General features: G+C 34.7%; 2 protein-coding genes across 2 annotated transcripts in view; both read right to left on the bottom strand.

Annotated features, from left to right (window-relative positions):
* The window catches only part of LOC112514294 (4-coumarate--CoA ligase 2-like), a 4,999-nt gene extending 1,512 nt beyond the window's left edge, over positions 1-3,487 (bottom strand). The window contains exons 1-4 of the mRNA XM_025120662.1: positions 2,501-3,487; positions 2,162-2,360; positions 718-928; positions 534-636 (exon numbers count right to left, since the gene is read on the bottom strand). Of these exons, the coding sequence (XP_024976430.1) occupies positions 534-636; positions 718-928; positions 2,162-2,360; positions 2,501-3,487 (1,500 nt within the window). The remainder of the gene's footprint in view (positions 1-533; positions 637-717; positions 929-2,161; positions 2,361-2,500) is intronic.
* Positions 3,488-9,147: 5,660 nt separating this feature from the next.
* On the bottom strand, positions 9,148-15,641 carry LOC112514653 (ACT domain-containing protein ACR11-like). The gene is made up of 10 exons (XM_025121239.1): positions 15,291-15,641; positions 14,814-14,868; positions 14,605-14,730; positions 14,395-14,489; positions 12,991-13,075; positions 12,334-12,393; positions 11,266-11,321; positions 10,667-10,772; positions 9,730-9,798; positions 9,148-9,430 (listed from the first exon to the last, which is right to left on the bottom strand). The coding sequence occupies exons 1-10, from the start codon at positions 15,440-15,442 to the stop codon at positions 9,368-9,370; spliced, it is 867 nt and encodes a 288-aa protein (XP_024977007.1). The 5' UTR covers positions 15,443-15,641; the 3' UTR covers positions 9,148-9,367.
* Between the last annotated feature and the right edge of the window lie 2,275 nt (positions 15,642-17,916).

Genomic DNA, 17,916 nt, shown 5'->3' on the forward strand with positions numbered 1-17,916 from the left:
CATTATTACTTTTTCAAAAACATTAAAATTAAAATATATCTCTCTATATTAAATGAACATCATTCTAGTTTACTCTAATATTTATATAATATAGCTCAATAATCTATTAATTATTTGTAAAATCATAATTTCTTGTAGGAGGTGAGTGGTTGTTTCACCCCCAATATATTTTAACTTGTTCATTCGATTCGAATGGAGACGAGGATTCCTCGTTAAAACGGGTCCCGGAGCCAGGCCCAATGCCGGAGATCCTCAATAGACTCAAATCGGGATTGGAGCCGAGGCCAGGGATTCCCGGTAGACTCAAACTAACGGATATTATTCATGAGGTTTGACAGGGGTTTGACCCGAGACGGAATGCTAATCCCCGTACCCACCGGGGCCAAGGATTACAAAACCCGCCTCATCCCCGCCCTGTTGCCATGCCTACCTCCAAATCATCGAACGATTTTAAACCTTCTACGATTTAGCAACATGAATGTAATTGAAAGTATTAGTTAACCTTTTTAATACATCGTGGTTAAAAAAATTACCTGTTTGGAAATAAATTGCTTGACTTCAACTTCCGTGACGGTGGTACCGTTCGATTTTACCACAAAAGCAACGGGAACCTCACCCGCATCCTCATGTTTCATTCTGAACACGTATATTTGTTAGCAATAAAACCCATAAACCCTAAACACTAAGAACCGAAGGTACAAGTGCCAGGGAACTCACGGTACAACGGCCGCATCTGAGATGTCGGGATGTGTGAGTAGCAATGCTTCGAGCTCAGCAGGAGCAACTTGAAACCCTTTGTACTTGATTAGTTCCTTCAGTCGATCAACTATGAAAAGTTCGTCATCATCATCAATGTACCCGATGTCTCCGGTGTGCAACCAACCATCTACAATAGTACTCTTGGTCGCTTCTGGATCGTTAAGGTAACCTATCAAGATTCAAAATTAGAAGGGTTAGGCTATGCTTGGCAAACTTGTTGTTGGCGATATTAGCTTATAAACTAGTCATGTTTGGTAAAAACTAACTGATAAATCGTATGAGAAAGTAAAATCACCTGGAAAAAAACATGTCGAAAAATCAACTTGAAAAATATAAGAGCATAATTGAAAGGGCAAATTGCATTAAAAAGTAATGTACTTTAACTTGATTTATATTTTTGGTAACGTACTTTCAAAACTTCTATTTTGGTACATAAGGTGTAAAGTTTTAAACATTTAAGTACCCAAGTAATCGGTTGAAGCCTTAACCGGTTAAACATGTTGAAGCATGAACCGTTTATAATAAGATATCCATGTCAGCAAATAATATTGAGTTGGATACCATATCACTTACCACATCAGCATGGTAATCGGTTAATGCTTCAACCAGTTATCCGAGTATTTAAAAGTTTAAAACTTTACATTTTAGGTGCCAAAATGGAAGTCTTGAAAGTACGTTATTCAAAATAGAAATCAAGTTAAAATACGTTACTCTTTCATGCAATTATCCTAATTGAAAAAATGGCAAGGAAAACCTTTAAACCTCATTGAATGTTGCTTGAAGTAACGTCTACAAAGCGAACAAATATGTTGTACCAAATTTTCACATCTTATCTTGGGGTGGACTAAATGCACCCCTATGCATTGCTTAATGCATCCCTACCATGAATTTCTTCCTCACACACATCAACATCAATGTATACTTTTTACATTCCCAATACTTGAAATGACCTGATTCTGACATGAAATAGGGTGCCATTAGCACTCCCCCTTATCTTTGTTCCACAAATGAAATTAAGACACATGATTTTTATGTATTTTAAATTTAGGAGCCACCTACCAAAATTACGTAAATCCTTGTGCATTTACATAAAACCTATTTTCATATAAAAGAGGAAAAAAAATTATAAAAATAAATAAAAAGCAAATATTGTTCAAACCGGTAATAAATACTTTTAAATGTTTTGATAAATAACTTATATTAATGTCAAACTAGTAATAAGAAGTTTTTAAAGAAGTTAAACCCTTCTCACTTACAATAATTGACAAATATTTTTATAAAAAAACATAAATTATTTCAAATAAGCAATCTCAAAGACCGCTAAATCTAAGTGACGGGGGATAACCAAATTACGTAAAACACAAAAGAAAGCAAGAATTCAAATGCACTAAATGCTATTTACCTTTCATGATCTGATCACCGCGAATGCAGATCTCGCCGCGTTGATTCCGAGGAAGAGAAACTCCGGTATCTGGATCCACGATCTTCATCTCCGCATTACGGACGACGGTGCCACAAGCTCCTGATTTGATCTCGAACGGTTCTTTCGCAAAAGCCAAACACATCGCCAGCACTGGCCCTGCCTCCGTCATCCCGTAACCCTACACGATTGTTACAAACAGGTGAGCAATCGATTCAAATTCTACAGATTATCTACCAATTTGAGGCAAAATCACTAGTAAATTTGAGGCAAAAATCACTTGTAGATTTGATTTTGTTTGAATCGAACTGATTAATTTACCTGTCCGAGTTTCGCATTGGGGAACTTCATCCTAACGGTGTTTTCAAGCTCTTTCCCTAACGGCGCCGCGCCGGACATCACCGTCCGTATCGAGGTCAGATCGTACTTATCCACCACTTCTTCGTTTTTCGCAATGGTTAGAACTATAGGCGGTACAACTGGTCCGATCGTCACTTTGTACTTCTGAATCAGCTCCAGAAATGGAACTATATGGAATTTCTGCATGATCAGGATTGCCGCACCTGCGCGTAATCCGCACAACAAGATCGAATTCAACGAGTAGATGTGAAACAATGGCAACACGCACATCAGCACATCCTCGCTGTGAATCCATAGATTCGGATTTTCGCCGTCGACTTGCTGCGCTACGCTCGTTACGAGCCCTTTGTGAGTCAACATGACTCCTTTTGGTAGTCCGGTGGTCCCGGAGGAGTACGGCAGGGCTACCACATCATCCGACGAGATCTCAACCTCAGGAAGCTCCTCCTCATCGCCGGAAATCAACTCCGAGAAGTGCAAACACTCCTCCGGAGCCGAATCGATACAGACGAGCTTAATAGAATTCTCCGATGCAAAGTCCTTCACCTTCGCCGCATGTTCCGATTGAGTAATGATAATTTTAGCGGCGGAGGCTTTGGCTTGCTTGATGATCTCGGCGGAGGTGAAGAACGGATTGGCCATGGTGGAGACGGCGCCGATGAAGGAAGCGCCGAGGAACGAGTAGACAAATTCCGGCGAGTTCGGGAGCAAAATCATGATGACGTCACCCTTGTTGATCCCGTGTTTGTGAAGGGCAGAACCGACTTTTCGTGAGGTAAGCTCCACGTCAGCATAGGTGTACACATCACCGGTGGCGCCGTCAATCAAACACGGCCGGTCACTGAAAGCGGAAATGTTTTCAAAGCAATACGAATGCAAAGAGAGATGCTTGGGTATATAAATGTCCGGCAGCCTTGACCGGAAAATGGTCTCCGACTTTGCCTCCATCGGAAAATATATTTGTGTTTTAGGCAGCGAGAAAACGGGTTTCTGGAATTTGTGTATGGTGGTTGGATATCGTTCATGAGGAAAAACGCTTATATGGGTCGTGGAGGTTGGTGGTGGCTCGGTCGTTGGCTGGGGTTGGTGGAGGAGGACAGAATGGACAATATGAAAAATGGAGGGGTTATTATTGTAAATAACAACATCACGAGAAAAACATTTACTTTATAATTTTACTAAGGGCCGTTTATCAAATGCTTATATGGGTAAGTATTTATCAAGTCACATTACCTTACCGGATGAATACAACAAGCACCAAGAATCTTATCCGGTAAGAAAGAAGACAATGACTGAGAGTCTTACCCGGTAAGTGATGATGACGATTTTTACCACGGTTATTGCTTACCAGGTAAGTTATTACATACAATGTCGTTTTGTCGAACTCAAATCTTACTAGATAAGTAAACAATAATGTTGAATTTTACCCGGTAAGCGCTTACCGGGTAAGTTTTTAGGTCGCCCCTAATTTTTCATACAAAACAACTAATTAAACTGCAAGTCACACTTTAAGACATTTTTCCTCGTGATTTCGTATGTTGCGACATGAGCTTGCAGTCTCACAACTTGTGACTTTGGCTTGTTTTTGCGCGTAGACGCAAAGAATTACGATACCGCAACTTGTGGCTTTTTAATGTTTTTTTTTGCAATTGACCCATATTTTCACTGGATGCTTCAGATTCGTCAATCAAAATAGTGTTTGGAAAATTGACCAAAATAACTAATCTCTCCAATCAAATTCATTTTTGGCCATTTTTTCATCAAATTCTCATTTTAGGCAGAGTTTACTCATATATCTTACTCATTTACGTAAAGCCTATTTTCTGATTTAAAAAATAAGAAAAAAAATCTTTATGTAAATTTACATAAGAATCCCCATTTGCTTAAATAATCTGCGTAAGATCTAAAAATCGGCTTTACTATTTGCATAAACTTTGGTTAAAATAGGAATTTCAAGTCAAAAAATGGTTAAAAATAAATATGATTGAGAAAAGTGACTATTTTAATCAATATTCTAAAATGTCTTACAACGGGGATGTTTGTTTAACTCTTAATATGTTTGACAATTGCTGAATGGCTTGGTGTAGAATGATTAAGTGGTCAGAATGATTAAGAAGTTCTCATGATATAGTGCAAAAGAAAATATAATTGTTTCGTAATTGTTTACAATGAAATTATGACGCTTAATGGTTAAGGGAGTTCCATGATACAAAATCATTGAGAGGGTTTTAGAACCATTAAGAGATAGACTTCTTTTTTTTTGCCAAACAAGATTCACCTCTAACGATTCAAATACTGCCTCTTAATAAAACTATTAAAAGACAAACAAACAACCCCAACATTGACTTACGGTTTTTTAGTTATTTAAAGTTATAAAATGGGTATAAAGTGTATGTTTTTTTTTCATGAGATAGCAATTTGATACAATAACCCAAAAAACGAGGGGGCAAAATGGAAATTATGAAGTGTGGTTGGTGAGATGGGGAGTAGGTGTTTCTGGTGAGATGGGGTCCACCACTTTGGTGTGGATCAGATTCAAACATCAAGTTGACTCGAGGACATGAGACCATATGAGCCATACATTATCTCCTCCTTTCTTTTGGGCTACCTACCACCCTACACCGGAGTTACATCTGCTCCGTCGCCGGCGATTGATTTTCCGGTCAATCACGGACTTCATTTATAATCAACATTTTTCTAATAGAGTAAATTACAAAAATCGTCATCTGGGTTTTGTGAAAACTTTTGTTTTTGTCTCTGATCTTTCAAAATTATAAGAACCGTTTAACGGTTTCGATTTCGTCACACCTAACGTTAGGGTCGTTAAGTTTTGTCCGTTAATTAACAAGTCGTTAAAATATTTTAAAAGATACTAATCTATACTGTATTATAAAATATTTGACAAAAAAATTCTTAAAAACAATTTTTTTTTATGTATGAAGTATTGTTTATTGATGCATATTACTTAAAATTAAGATTATAAGTAAATTGTGCGTAAGTACAAGTTATTAAAACTTCATGTTTGAATTCGTGTAACAAACTACAGATAAATATCTTATTTTAAATATAAAAAATCTAAAATATAATTAAGATAATCTTTGAGTTCTAACAACATACTTAATTATTATCTTTATAAAAATTATATTATAAAACATTTGACAAAAACTTTTAAACTTTTTTATGTATGAAGTATTGTTTATTGATGCATAATACTTAAAATTTAATATTGCGTACGTACAACTTATTAAAACTTCATGTTCGAATTCGTGTAATTAACTGTAAATAAACATCTCATTTTAAATATAAAAAATCTAAAATATCAATAAAAAAATTTAATTTTTTATGATATATATTCATATTTGTATTTTATTCAAAAATAAAAATATTAATCGCTTCCTCAAAACCACATAAAACTGTATTATAACATCGATTGTGACAAAAAAACAAAACATTAAAATCGATATTTATCGCGCTACATTATACGAGTACCATTTTAGTTTTCTAAATTAAATTATATGAATAAAAAATCTTGAAATTAAATATTTAAAAGAAATAAATAGTATTTTATTAATTATATTAAATATTTTAATAATATAATTAATATCGTAATATTTAAAATAAAAGGTTGTCATCAAAATCAAAATAATTTCTCTTTCAAAATTTTGACTTTTTACACGTAGATGCTCTTAATGATATGTGCATAAGTAGCGGTGATTTCCACAAATGAGTTGTATTATAGAGACCGAAAGAATGGCTTTTTATTGAAAATATCGTACGATACCAATAAGATTTAGGGGCTGTTTACCAAGCGTTTAACCGGGTAAATACTTACCAAGTAATATTATTTCACCGGATAAAAATAGTAAGGACCAAAAATCTTACTCGGTAAGAGCCAGACAAGAACCAAAAGTCTTACCCGGTAAGTGAGGGCGACGACTCTTACCACGATAAGCGCTTCCCTGGTAAATTGTTGCATATGTAGTCGTTTTGGTGGACTAAAATCTTACCCAGTAAATAAATGATAGTGTTAAATTTTACCGGTAAACACTTACCTGGTAAGTGTTTAGGTAAACGGCCCCTTAGTTAATTTATTGTATCTATACTATCTTATTAAGCAAATTTAGTAAAAGTCTTAAAATACTAAACGAACAAAATACCCTTTATACTCACTTTTTCACCTCCTCCTCTCATCACATACACTCACCATTTCACAACCGATTTTTTTTTTAAATTATAATTTTAAATTTACACTTTATACCCTTATAATTAATTAATTAATTTACTTTACGTTCTTTACTTTTAAATGTTTCATTTTAAATTTTTATCAAATTAACATACATAATCGTATATCAATTAAAACATGTTTAAAAATACATTTTTATTTTAACAAGTTACATCATTATAATCATCTCGTTAATACCTTCAAAATGAGTCCAATATTGAATAGTTTTTGACTTAATTATATTATTATATATTATATATACTGTAAAAAAATATTTTTAAGTCCAATATTGAATAGTTGAAATTTCATTCTAAAACCCATCTTTTTTTGTCTTTTCATGGCTTATGATCTGTCAAATTTGYAGTTTTYTTTATTGGTTTTGAGTGTTTATCTTAAAACTCAAGTTTCTTGGTTCTTTGTTCTTGGTGTAAATCGAATACATTTGTGGAGTCGTTTAAATATGTTGGATTTTAAATATATTGGATTTTAAACTGTCATACAAATTTTTTCATCGATAATCTGTATTGGAACCATAACTCTTATTTATTCAAATTGTATTAATATGTAAAGATCAAGTGTAACCTATATCATTGTTAAATCTTATCTTTCAAAATCGTTAAAATTCATGGCTCTCGCCGCATTGCGCGGGTACACAACTAGTCATATTATCATATACATAATAACGTAATAAATGTTATCCAATATTTTCATCTATTTTAAAACGTTCAGATAGCTCGACTGGTTAAACCATGCTATTTATAGTAATATTGTATTAGATGGAAAAAAAAAACATTTCAAAAATTGGTAAAAATATAACGTAAAACTTTTACATAAAAAATACGATGATTGAACACGTTACAAATTTGATTACTACGACTTAAAGTTGGGTTTATAATGTTTGAAAATTTAACGTGGGTCTTTTTTTAGGACGAAAATTACAGATGGTAAAACGGGTGAATTGGATAAGTCTATATTGGTCTGGATTAAATAGGTTAAAAGAATTATGTATGTTAGTCGATGGGGTTTGGTTGATAAAGATGGTCAAAGATGGACTTGGATCAGACCCAAATCGGTTTCGGTGTATGGAAAGCCAATTTGTAATCGGTCTGGTTAAACCTAGTCTTGGTCCCAACTAGAGATGGTCAAATGGGTCCAGCTCGAGACGAGTAGGGATCGGTCAAGACCCACCAATTACCCGGCTATGGTATTTAGTGGAAAACATGACCCTGTCCAGACCTAGACCTGTTATAGGACTGATCCTAGACCTAAATTCTTGTATAGCCTCTGGTGTCAAATCCAGGTCAATTTCTATAAAAAATTAAAAGAATTTTTTATACAAGAATATTATACAAGTTTTTTGAAATTATAATATTAAAATTAAATATTAAAATACACTTTAAATAGTGTATTTACATTAAAAAAAATCTTGAAAATAAAGTTGAAATATAACTTTTATTAATTAATTATTATAAAAATAAATGTTTTTAATATTTTTTAAAACCTTAGTTTATACAATACTACGAAATCCCGAACAACCTCTAAGGATTTCAAAATCTTACGTTTATAAGATTTCAATTAAATCATGAGATTTCAAATCCGAACAATTCAACAAATAAAACATAGGATTGGAGTGGATTTGAAAATCCAAATCCCCCAAAATTCATTTCATTCCGGCAAACTAAATGGGACCTTAGAATAATGATAGAGATGTAAATAAGTCGAGTCCGTAACAAGTTTTTTTTTTTCACTACCGATTATAAATAATATGCAAGATCATATATATCATGTACCAACCAATTGTACTTGTTGATTACCCTTTTTCCGGTACGGTACATATTAGTCGACTATGTTGGGTGCAACTTTCAAGTGTACGGAAAACGATTTTTATTGAATTATATATTTCAAAATTTCGTAATTTTGATGATAACAAACAAAACCAGATATATTTTCAGTATTGAGGGACTGTTTGTTGGTTGCTAAATAGTTTGGTGCATAATGATTATATGGTCAGAATGATTAAGAGGCTCTTATAATATAGTGCAAAATAAAATATAATTGTTTAATAATTATTCAGAATGAAATTAGGATGCTGAATGGTTAAGGAAAGGTCAAGATACAAAATCTTTAAAGGGTTTTAGAAGTATTCAGAGGTAGACTTTTTTACCAAACAAGATTCATCTCTTAACGATTTAAAAATTGTCTTTTAATAAAACTATTAAGAGGTAAACAATAAACCCCTAATACTTTAATAATCATTGTGATTGCGTCAATAAAATTTTCTGTCATATTGATCCGATAAAAATTGCCCGCTTTGACTCGTTAACAAGTTGGGTCGGGTATTAATTTATATTCATTTTGGACCACAAATGTTAAAATATTGTGAGGGTAGGAAGCTGAATGTAACATTCATAAAGTTAAGGGGGCAGAATGTAATATGGTAACATTTGAAGGACCATAAATGGCGATTTTATGGTATCATGTAAATGTAATATAACTTTACAATTGGTAATGAAAACTCCTGAATGTTATAGCATAAGGGGTATAACAACACCATCATTAGTTCATTTAAACTTTCATTTCCCGTTTCGATTCGATCCCGTTTATGTTCAAAAACTCGACTCTTCGGTGCTCGGTCGCCTCAAAAAGTATCGTAAACTATTGGCTACGACCTGCCAAACCGTTGCATTTAAGAGAAATATCTCGAAAAATATTGTAAGTTAGTTAATTACTCCCTATGTTCCTAAATAGATGTCCACAATGAAAAAGGCATACAGGTATTTTAGATGACTAAATGACAATTTTACCCTTGATAACATATGGATTTATCAATTTCACGATTAAGGGTATAATTGGAAAGTAGGCAAGCGCTTATTTTTGAAAGTGGACAGTTATTTTGGGACAAACTGGCATCGAAATGTGGACATCTAATTTGGAACGGAGGGGATAGTTTAATAGCGTCGGGTTGTACCTGTTGAAGCGGTTTGATGAGAGCTTTTCCCTTGTAATTGACATGGAACTTGGCCTTGGCTAACAAACCCTACATCACGATGTCGTAAAGATCGTTGTTAAGTGACTTGATCGTGGTCTCAAGATTCTCGATTTGTTCAAACCAAACGATTCGGTATATCCCACCCGGAGGCGGGGTCCAGAGGGTATGATGTACGCAAACCAATATACCCCATCCGGAGGCTGGGTCCAGAGGGTATGATGTACACAAACAAGTATAACTCATCCAAAGGCGGGGTCTTGAGAATATGATCTACAGTTTTGGTCCCTTGTACTTTAAAAGTAAGAATTAGTCCAGGGACGAAATAGCAACAAATTGTAGACCAAAGGGACGAAAAGCGTAATTTCTAAACCACAAGAACGAAAATCGCAATTATTAACAAACCATAGGGACAAAAATCACAATTTACTCTAAGACCAGACCTGACTTCTACCCCAAAGATTTTTGATTGTTTGACCGCAACATCAGAACAAACTAAACCATGAGGTCGGTTTGGTTCGGTTTTCGGGTAATAGTGAGTATCATTGGTTTAAATTCAATGGGATGGTAATTGTACGGGTAAGCGGATTGTCAATGAATGGTTACTCGATTGGATGAGTTCGGTTTTAATGGATTTTAGACTGCAATCCAAGAACCAACACATCCAATTTGGATGTGGAACTTTTGGATCCGATCCAATTAAGGTTGGTCAACTTTAATTGGATCGGATGACTTTATGTGCACCTATTGGTAGTATGGTTCAAAACGTTTCAAACCAATTGACCACACCGAGCCGAACAACTAGTTCGGTTCAAAATGTGAAATCTAACCATACTAAACTAGACCAGCTAGAGTTAAAATAAAATTCAACCCAACCAGAAAACCGGGATTCAAGTCTTCAGAGAGGGTTTATTGTTACCTCGGTATCGAACTCTCCTGACTCTACTGCAACGTTTATATCGGTGACCATCTTCACAAGATCGACCAGTAATCCGGGCCGATCTGCTGTCTCCACTGAGAGCAGACTGCATAGTACAACATCGAATATATCATACATATATATATATATATCACGTATATATAGGGTCAAGTTCAGAGGAAAACCGTAAAAATAATGAAAAAGTGAGAAAGACTTTGGTAACCGTTCACCCGCACGGCATAGAAACCTAGAAACATCTTCAAGTACTTATAACATATGCATATTGTACAGATGAACGGGTGTTCTTCAATTTTTCATCTTTTTTGGGGTTTTCCCCTTCAACTGGCAAATAAAGGCTAGGCCTTCGGAGTCCCCCCATAGGTCGCCAGTTTGAGTCTCCTTAGGACTACTGGAATTTTTCAGACTGTTATCTTCAGGGCCCATGGGATTAATCGAGTTGTGCGCATGCTGAACCGGACACGCACGATTACCAAAAAAAGGGGTCGGTATTTGATTTTTAGATGTCAAATGAGTTTCTTTGTGACGTTAAACGACAAAAAAAGACTCCCAACTTTAGGATCAAGAAAATGTAGGATTACCTTCGATCGGGACCATCATCGTATACCTGGATGCGGGTTGCAATATCGACGTCAAGCTGAGGTAGTTCAACACTTGTTAGGAAAGACGAATCAAACAATGATGTAGTAAATATTAGCCAAATGTCTAAACTGCCCTTTAGTACGATTCAAACTTCAAACAGAGGAAGCTTATGAACCGAAGGCAAAACTTCCACCGTCCCAAAATAAATATCCACCATGCAAAAGGGGTACAACTTTAGAAATATGTAATTGTTACACTTTTAACTAAATGACAGTTCTACCCTTAAGAACAGAGGGAGTTATGACTTTCTCCATCTCATAATGAAGGGTATAATTGAAAAGTTGGCACTTACTTTTAGAAGTAGAGACTTATTCTAGGACAAGCTAAAGAAGAATATGGACATTTAGTTATTTAACTAAATGACAATTCTACCCTTGCCAACAAAGAGAGTAATGACTTTCTCCGTCTCATAATTAAGGGTATAATTGGATAGTTGGCACTTTGCTTTTAAAAGTTGACACTTATTCTAAGACAAGCTAAAAAAGGAACATGGACATTTAGTTGTTTAACTAAATGACAATTATACCCTTAACAATAGAAGGAGTAATCACTTTCTCCATCTCATAATTGAGGGTATAATTGGAAAGTTGGCACTTACTTTTAAAAGTAGACACTTATTCTAGAACAAACTAAAGAAGAAATTTGGACATTTAGTTATTTAACTAAATAACAATTCTACCCTTGACAATAGGAGTAATGACTTTCTCCATCTCATAAGTAAGGGTAGAATTGGAAACTTGACACTTTTAAAAGTGGAAAACTTATTTTACAATGAGCTAAAATAGTAATATGAACATTTATTTTGGGACGGTGGGAGTAACATTAATAACATGCAACAATGAAAAAAGGGTAAACAGGTCATTTTTGCGAGAAACCGAGAAGACTTGCAATCTTCACTCAATATCCCACGACGGAAATTACTTTACTTTGTGTATGAAATAATAATTTTTCACGGAAATACGGTATTTAGTCCTCGGTTTACATCTCAGTGAGGCGGCAATTAGTACCTTTTCTTTTGGTGCTTCGACTCCAAAGGCTTCTCCCATGGCTAATTGGGCACTTGATTCCTAAACCATCAATGAATTCAAATTCCTCATAACAATAAAGTCAAGGGTGTGCTTAGGGGTGTAAATGAGTCGAGCTTTTAACGAGCTACTCGAGCTTGAGTTTAATAATTGTCGAGCTCAAGTCGATCTCGAACACAAATAAAACTCGCTTAACTCAACGAGTCGAGCACCACAACACCAATGTTCGACTCGACTCATTCGAAAGCTTGATTAAACTCTACAAGTTGAGCCGAGTCGAGCCATTCGAGCATAAATTTTTCGAGCCAAACATATTTAAATGTCTACAAATTATATACTCGAAATATAAAAATCATCGAGCTTGAGCAAATAAGGAGTTAATGGATCTCGAGTTCGAGCCTATAAACGAGCATCGAGCTCGAGCTCAAACATTGAAAAAATATTCGAGCTCGAGTGCAACTTTGAAAAGTTAATCGAGCTCGAGCCCAAGCCCAACTTTGAAAAAGTTGATCGAGCTCGAGTCAAGCTCGAGCCTAATAATTATTTTTTGACTTGAGATCTAATAACCTGCTCCTCGAATCGACTAGACTCGTTTACACCCCTAGGTGTGTTTGAGCATGGATGATGAATTGGTCATACCGGGTGATATTCAAGAAGATTGCTAATAATTGTCAAACGGATCGCCTCAAGCAACTCAGGGTCATCAACTTTACGGCCGGTTGTGCTGCAAAGAAATCATGTTTCTATTAAGATATGTCTGGAATAAGATGGTTATATATGGATAACAGATGGAGTATGACATATCCAATTCAGTCGTTTCAGCTCTTCCAAGAAAATATAAGCAAAAACAAACACCGCTTAATTGCTAAACGAACAAGTCATTAAACTCGTTAAGTATCTTTATATTCGAAGAGAAGTAGAGAACTAAATACAAATAGAATCATAAAGACTATCGAAAAGGGGTCTATTCAAGAACACTGTTTAGATTCAGTCATTCATTTATGAACACATCAAAGTGAATGCATCATTTAATGAACCACGAGCGATAACCGATAGCCAAGATATTTTAGTCATGGTCAAAAAGCATATATAAGCACTCACCGATTAAGCAAAAGCATCAAACATGTTGTTAAGATATGTAGAGCCCCTTTGAATCTCTCTAAAAGATCCCTTATATATATACACGTTTGATGGTCTGTATATATAGGTTTGATGGTTTGTGTGTATGGGTTTAATGGTCTTTATATGTCTATATATACATACATTGGAAGGTTCAAATGAGACGCGCAAAAAAGTTGAGAAGGTGTGAACTGAAGGTTCATATGTGAATCATTGGTAAACCCGAAAAAAAATCCATTTAAACATGCATATGTGGACCCACGATTGCTTGACTATCTTTTTACCAATTATTTGCATATGAAGACGCATATGTGAATCCACGTTTTCTTTTACCAATGATTCACATATGAACCTTCGATTTGCACCTTCTCAACTTTTTTAGCTTCTCATTTAAAACTCCCACATATATATAGGGTCAAATTCAGGGAAAAACCGCAATTAAATTAAAATATGAGGAACACCCTGTATATGTGTGTGTGTGTGTGTGTGTATATATATAGGACCAAATTCAGGGAAAAACCGCAATTAAATTTAAAATTTGAGGAACACCATGGTAACCCATTATCTAGACGGTATACACATGTGCATACAAGTAAATTTTAAACAATTTGTCCGGTATGCACATGTGTATAAAAATCAAGAAACAACTTCAGTTACTTTATGCACATGTGCATACCTTCCAAATAAATGGTTACTGGAGTGTTCCTCAATTTTTCATTTTTTGGGGGGTTTTCCCTGAAACTCCCTCTATATCTCTATATCTTTATATATATACACACAACACACACAGTCACACACACACACACACACACACACACACATATATATATATATATATATATATATTAATGATGGTAATTGTCTAGCCGATATGGACTTCAATACATGTTAACAAAGAAAAGACATCTTAAGTTAACTACTTACGCTTTAGTGATCGAAAACGTGTTGTGCTTCCCAGAAGAATCCAAATGAACGTTTGCTTTGACAACGTTCAGTCCAAGATTTTTGAGAGCATTCATCTGCACATACATTTCCCAGTAATCACCGAACACACAACTAGTTTTTCGACTAATCACCAAATCATATACCAAAAAAACCGAGCATTCAAACGACAAACTTAAAAGGTTTTCATACAGTATCAAGAAGAGCTCCAAGGCGATCCCCGAAGGTAATCTCCACCACAGTTGCATTCGGGTCCGAATCCTGGTCAATTATCACTTTGGGTGTCGGAACCACATCGGTATCCTGATAACTTCCACCCTGCAAATCGAATCCCCGATGAATATACAAATCGAAATCAAAAAGTATCTACAAGAAACATTACCAAATCCCTTGCTTAATACCTCAATAGCTGTGGCTGATGCTTTTGGAATCATAGTACTCAATGAATATGACAATCTGGGTAAAACCCCAAATCAGAAATTAGAACAAATCGGACATAACTTTTGTGTTTTCGATCCAATATGACCCAAATCGCACAATTGTCATTTACTTTCAATACTTTGGATCAGTTCCGTAGTAGAGAAGTATCATCCGCGGATGATCAATCAATTAGAACCCCAATTCGAGTGGAAACAAAAGCTACAGAAATCAGCAAACCGTAACGGCTGGTGGCAATTTCAGCAAATACTAACAATCCCCAACTTCATACACGCAAAATTACCAAATCTACTTGCATTCAATCAGAAAACCCACGAAGATTTTACCAATTATTAACCAAATATAAACGGAAACCGTCAAGTTGATTGAAGTACTCGATTGATTCTAGAAAACCCCCAATTGAGGAAAGTAATTTATCAACATGGAATCGAGAGGCGTACCTTGATCTTGAAGAAGTGCATAGATGTTTAACAGGATCTGAACCAGAAGAGCAACCGAAGAATGCAGTTTTGGAAATGGATTGTTTCTCAAATGCCACCAATTTGGTGTAAGCACCGATAGTACAACCACAGGAAGCCATAGCCACAGCCATACCCAGAAGGAAGAATGAAAGAAGAAAAAAAACTAGAAAATGGTGGATTGAGAACTAAAGGAAGAAGAAGATGGGCATGGCGATAATCGTGAGGTGGGAATGGGTACGGATATGGTGGGGACAAAAATGGAAGCGTGTGGATTGAAGTTGAAGGATAGATATAGCTTTTTTTTTGCCCACCAATCTAGTGGTATCCGCCATTTCTAAAAGAGTATTTCTTTATGAACTCCATATTTATAATTATTTTTTTAAAATTTTTAATTTTTCTTTTTAATTATTATATATTTTATATATTGTTTTAAATAAAATCATGTGATTTGGAAAACTTATGGGTCGTTTACCAAACGCTTACCTGAATAAATGTTCACCAAGTCATCTTAGAGGTTGTTTGGCAGTTGTTGAATGGTTTAGTGCAGAATGATTAAGTGGTCATAATAATTAATAGGCTTTCATGATATAGTACAAAATGAAATATAATTGTTTGCTAATTGTTTACAATGAAATCAGGGCGCTTAATAGTTAAAGGGGGCTCAGGATACAAAACCATTCAGAGGTTTTAGAACCATTAAGAGACAGACTTTTTTTTGTCAAACAAGATTCACCTCTTAATGATTCAGATGTTGTCTCTTAATCGAACTATTAAAAGGTAAACAAACAACCCCTTTACTTTACCAGGAGTTAAGAGCGTGACAATGACCAAAACTCTTACCTGGTAAGTGAGGGCAACGACTTTTACCACGGTAAGCAATTACCGGGTAAATTGTTGCATACGATGCCGTTTTGGTTGACTAAAATCTTACCCGGTAAGTAAATGATAATGTTAATTTTACCGGTAAGCGCTTACCGGGTAAGTGTTTGGTAAACGGCCCCTTATTAATAGTGAATTACATTGTTGGTCCTTGTACTTTATCTGTTTTTTTGGTTTATAAATTTCATTAATTTTATCATCAGGTTTCATCTAACAAACTAACAGATAAACTAACTGGTAAACTAATGAAGTTTGGTAAAAACTAAAAAGTAGTTAAGTTAGTTAAAGATTGCAAAGTGATCAAAAAGTGCATATTGTAAAATTAATCAATTTTAATATTTTATAATATATTCAAATAAATTATTAATCAATAGAATTTCAATTTATTTCATGTTTTAGAGCCAAAATCGTCCCTTGCCTTGGCGAGTATTTGTTATGTCACATGTTGATGTAAGGGGTGTTTTTGTCTTTTTTTATATTTTAAAAAAATAATTGTAAGAATGTAAGAAAAATAATTGAAAAAAAAAATAGAAAACATCATCATGTAATATGGTGTATGATTTGTTTGAGCTTGGGCTTCAAATGTTAAAAGTGCATGGTGGTTCCAGATTCGAATCCAAGAAGGAATAAAATCTTCTTGTGGCCATGGAGATTCAAATACGGTGATTTCAGGCTACCCGCAAAGCGGATGGTAGGTCTGTTCATTTGTTGACATCCATTGGATGTGAGGGGAACGAAACTGATTCAATCATCTATTGGACGTTGGATTTTACCAACCGATCCGGTATGATTAACATTGGATAACCGATCCATTCAAATCTAATGGATGATTGGATTGATTCGATTCCATCCGTTTGATACTTTTATTGGATATCCATCAAATATCCAATGGATGATCTATTGAGATTGGATCCATCCAGCGTATTAATTCAATCCGATTCTTTAACAATGATACAAATTGATTAATCACTTTTAATATGTGTTAAGTCCAATACAATGGAAGTTAAAAATTCAAATCCTCACATATCAAATTCCGATTTAAGAAATTTGAAAATAAATTAATTGGATAATGGTTGGATGGACATCTGGATGGTCATCGGATGATTAACTGGATGGGTAATTAAATGATGATCGGTTCGGTTCTGGACTGTCATATGAGAACCGACTGATCCAAAATGGATGTTGAAAATTTCAATCTGATCCAATCCAATTACAATTGGATATTTACTTATGGTCGGTCAGTTCTAATTGGATCAGTCGGTTCCAATTGGATAGGTTGATTTTCTACACACCCTTAACGAATGGCCGCCCTATGATTACTCGACTCGTATATTAAATATCCAGATCAATAAAAAAAATGATTTTATTCTAAAAAAAAATTGTGTCCACAATACATAAATGTGGACCTATTATGCAATAAGGCAAAACAAATCATTGCATTTTAATGATAAAAAGGGACGAATAAATCACGGTTTTAGTCCCTTGTGTTTGTTCAAAGTTACGACTTCGGCCCCTATGGTTCGGAAGTTAATTCTTATAGTTTGTAGTTCATTATTATTTTTGTTATTGAAGATAACTAATGGCTTAAAGTATCAAGGATGCTTATAAGAGAGAATGTAAACATAGGGAGGGAAAGAACAATAAATTTGTTAATCACAATAACAAAAAAAAATAATAAATTATAAATCATATGGATTTAAATTGTAATTTTTCAAAAGTAGATGGA

The sequence above is a fragment of the Cynara cardunculus genome (assembly GCF_001531365.2).
Source record: "Cynara cardunculus var. scolymus isolate 2C chromosome LG 6, CcrdV1, whole genome shotgun sequence".
Classification (NCBI taxonomy): domain Eukaryota; kingdom Viridiplantae; phylum Streptophyta; class Magnoliopsida; order Asterales; family Asteraceae; genus Cynara; species Cynara cardunculus.

Coding starts and splice junctions, on each gene's coding strand:
- LOC112514653 (XM_025121239.1), bottom strand. CDS start 15,442: ATGGCTGTGGCTATGGCTTCCTGTGGTTGTACTATCGGTGCTTACACC. Junction 14,731..14,813: donor CATCAGCCACAGCTATTGAG/GTATTAAGCAAG, acceptor TTCGATTTGCAG/GGTGGAAGTTATCAGGATAC. Junction 11,322..12,333: donor TCGAAGCACCAAAAGAAAAG/GTACTAATTGCC, acceptor GAACTACCTCAG/CTTGACGTCGATATTGCAAC.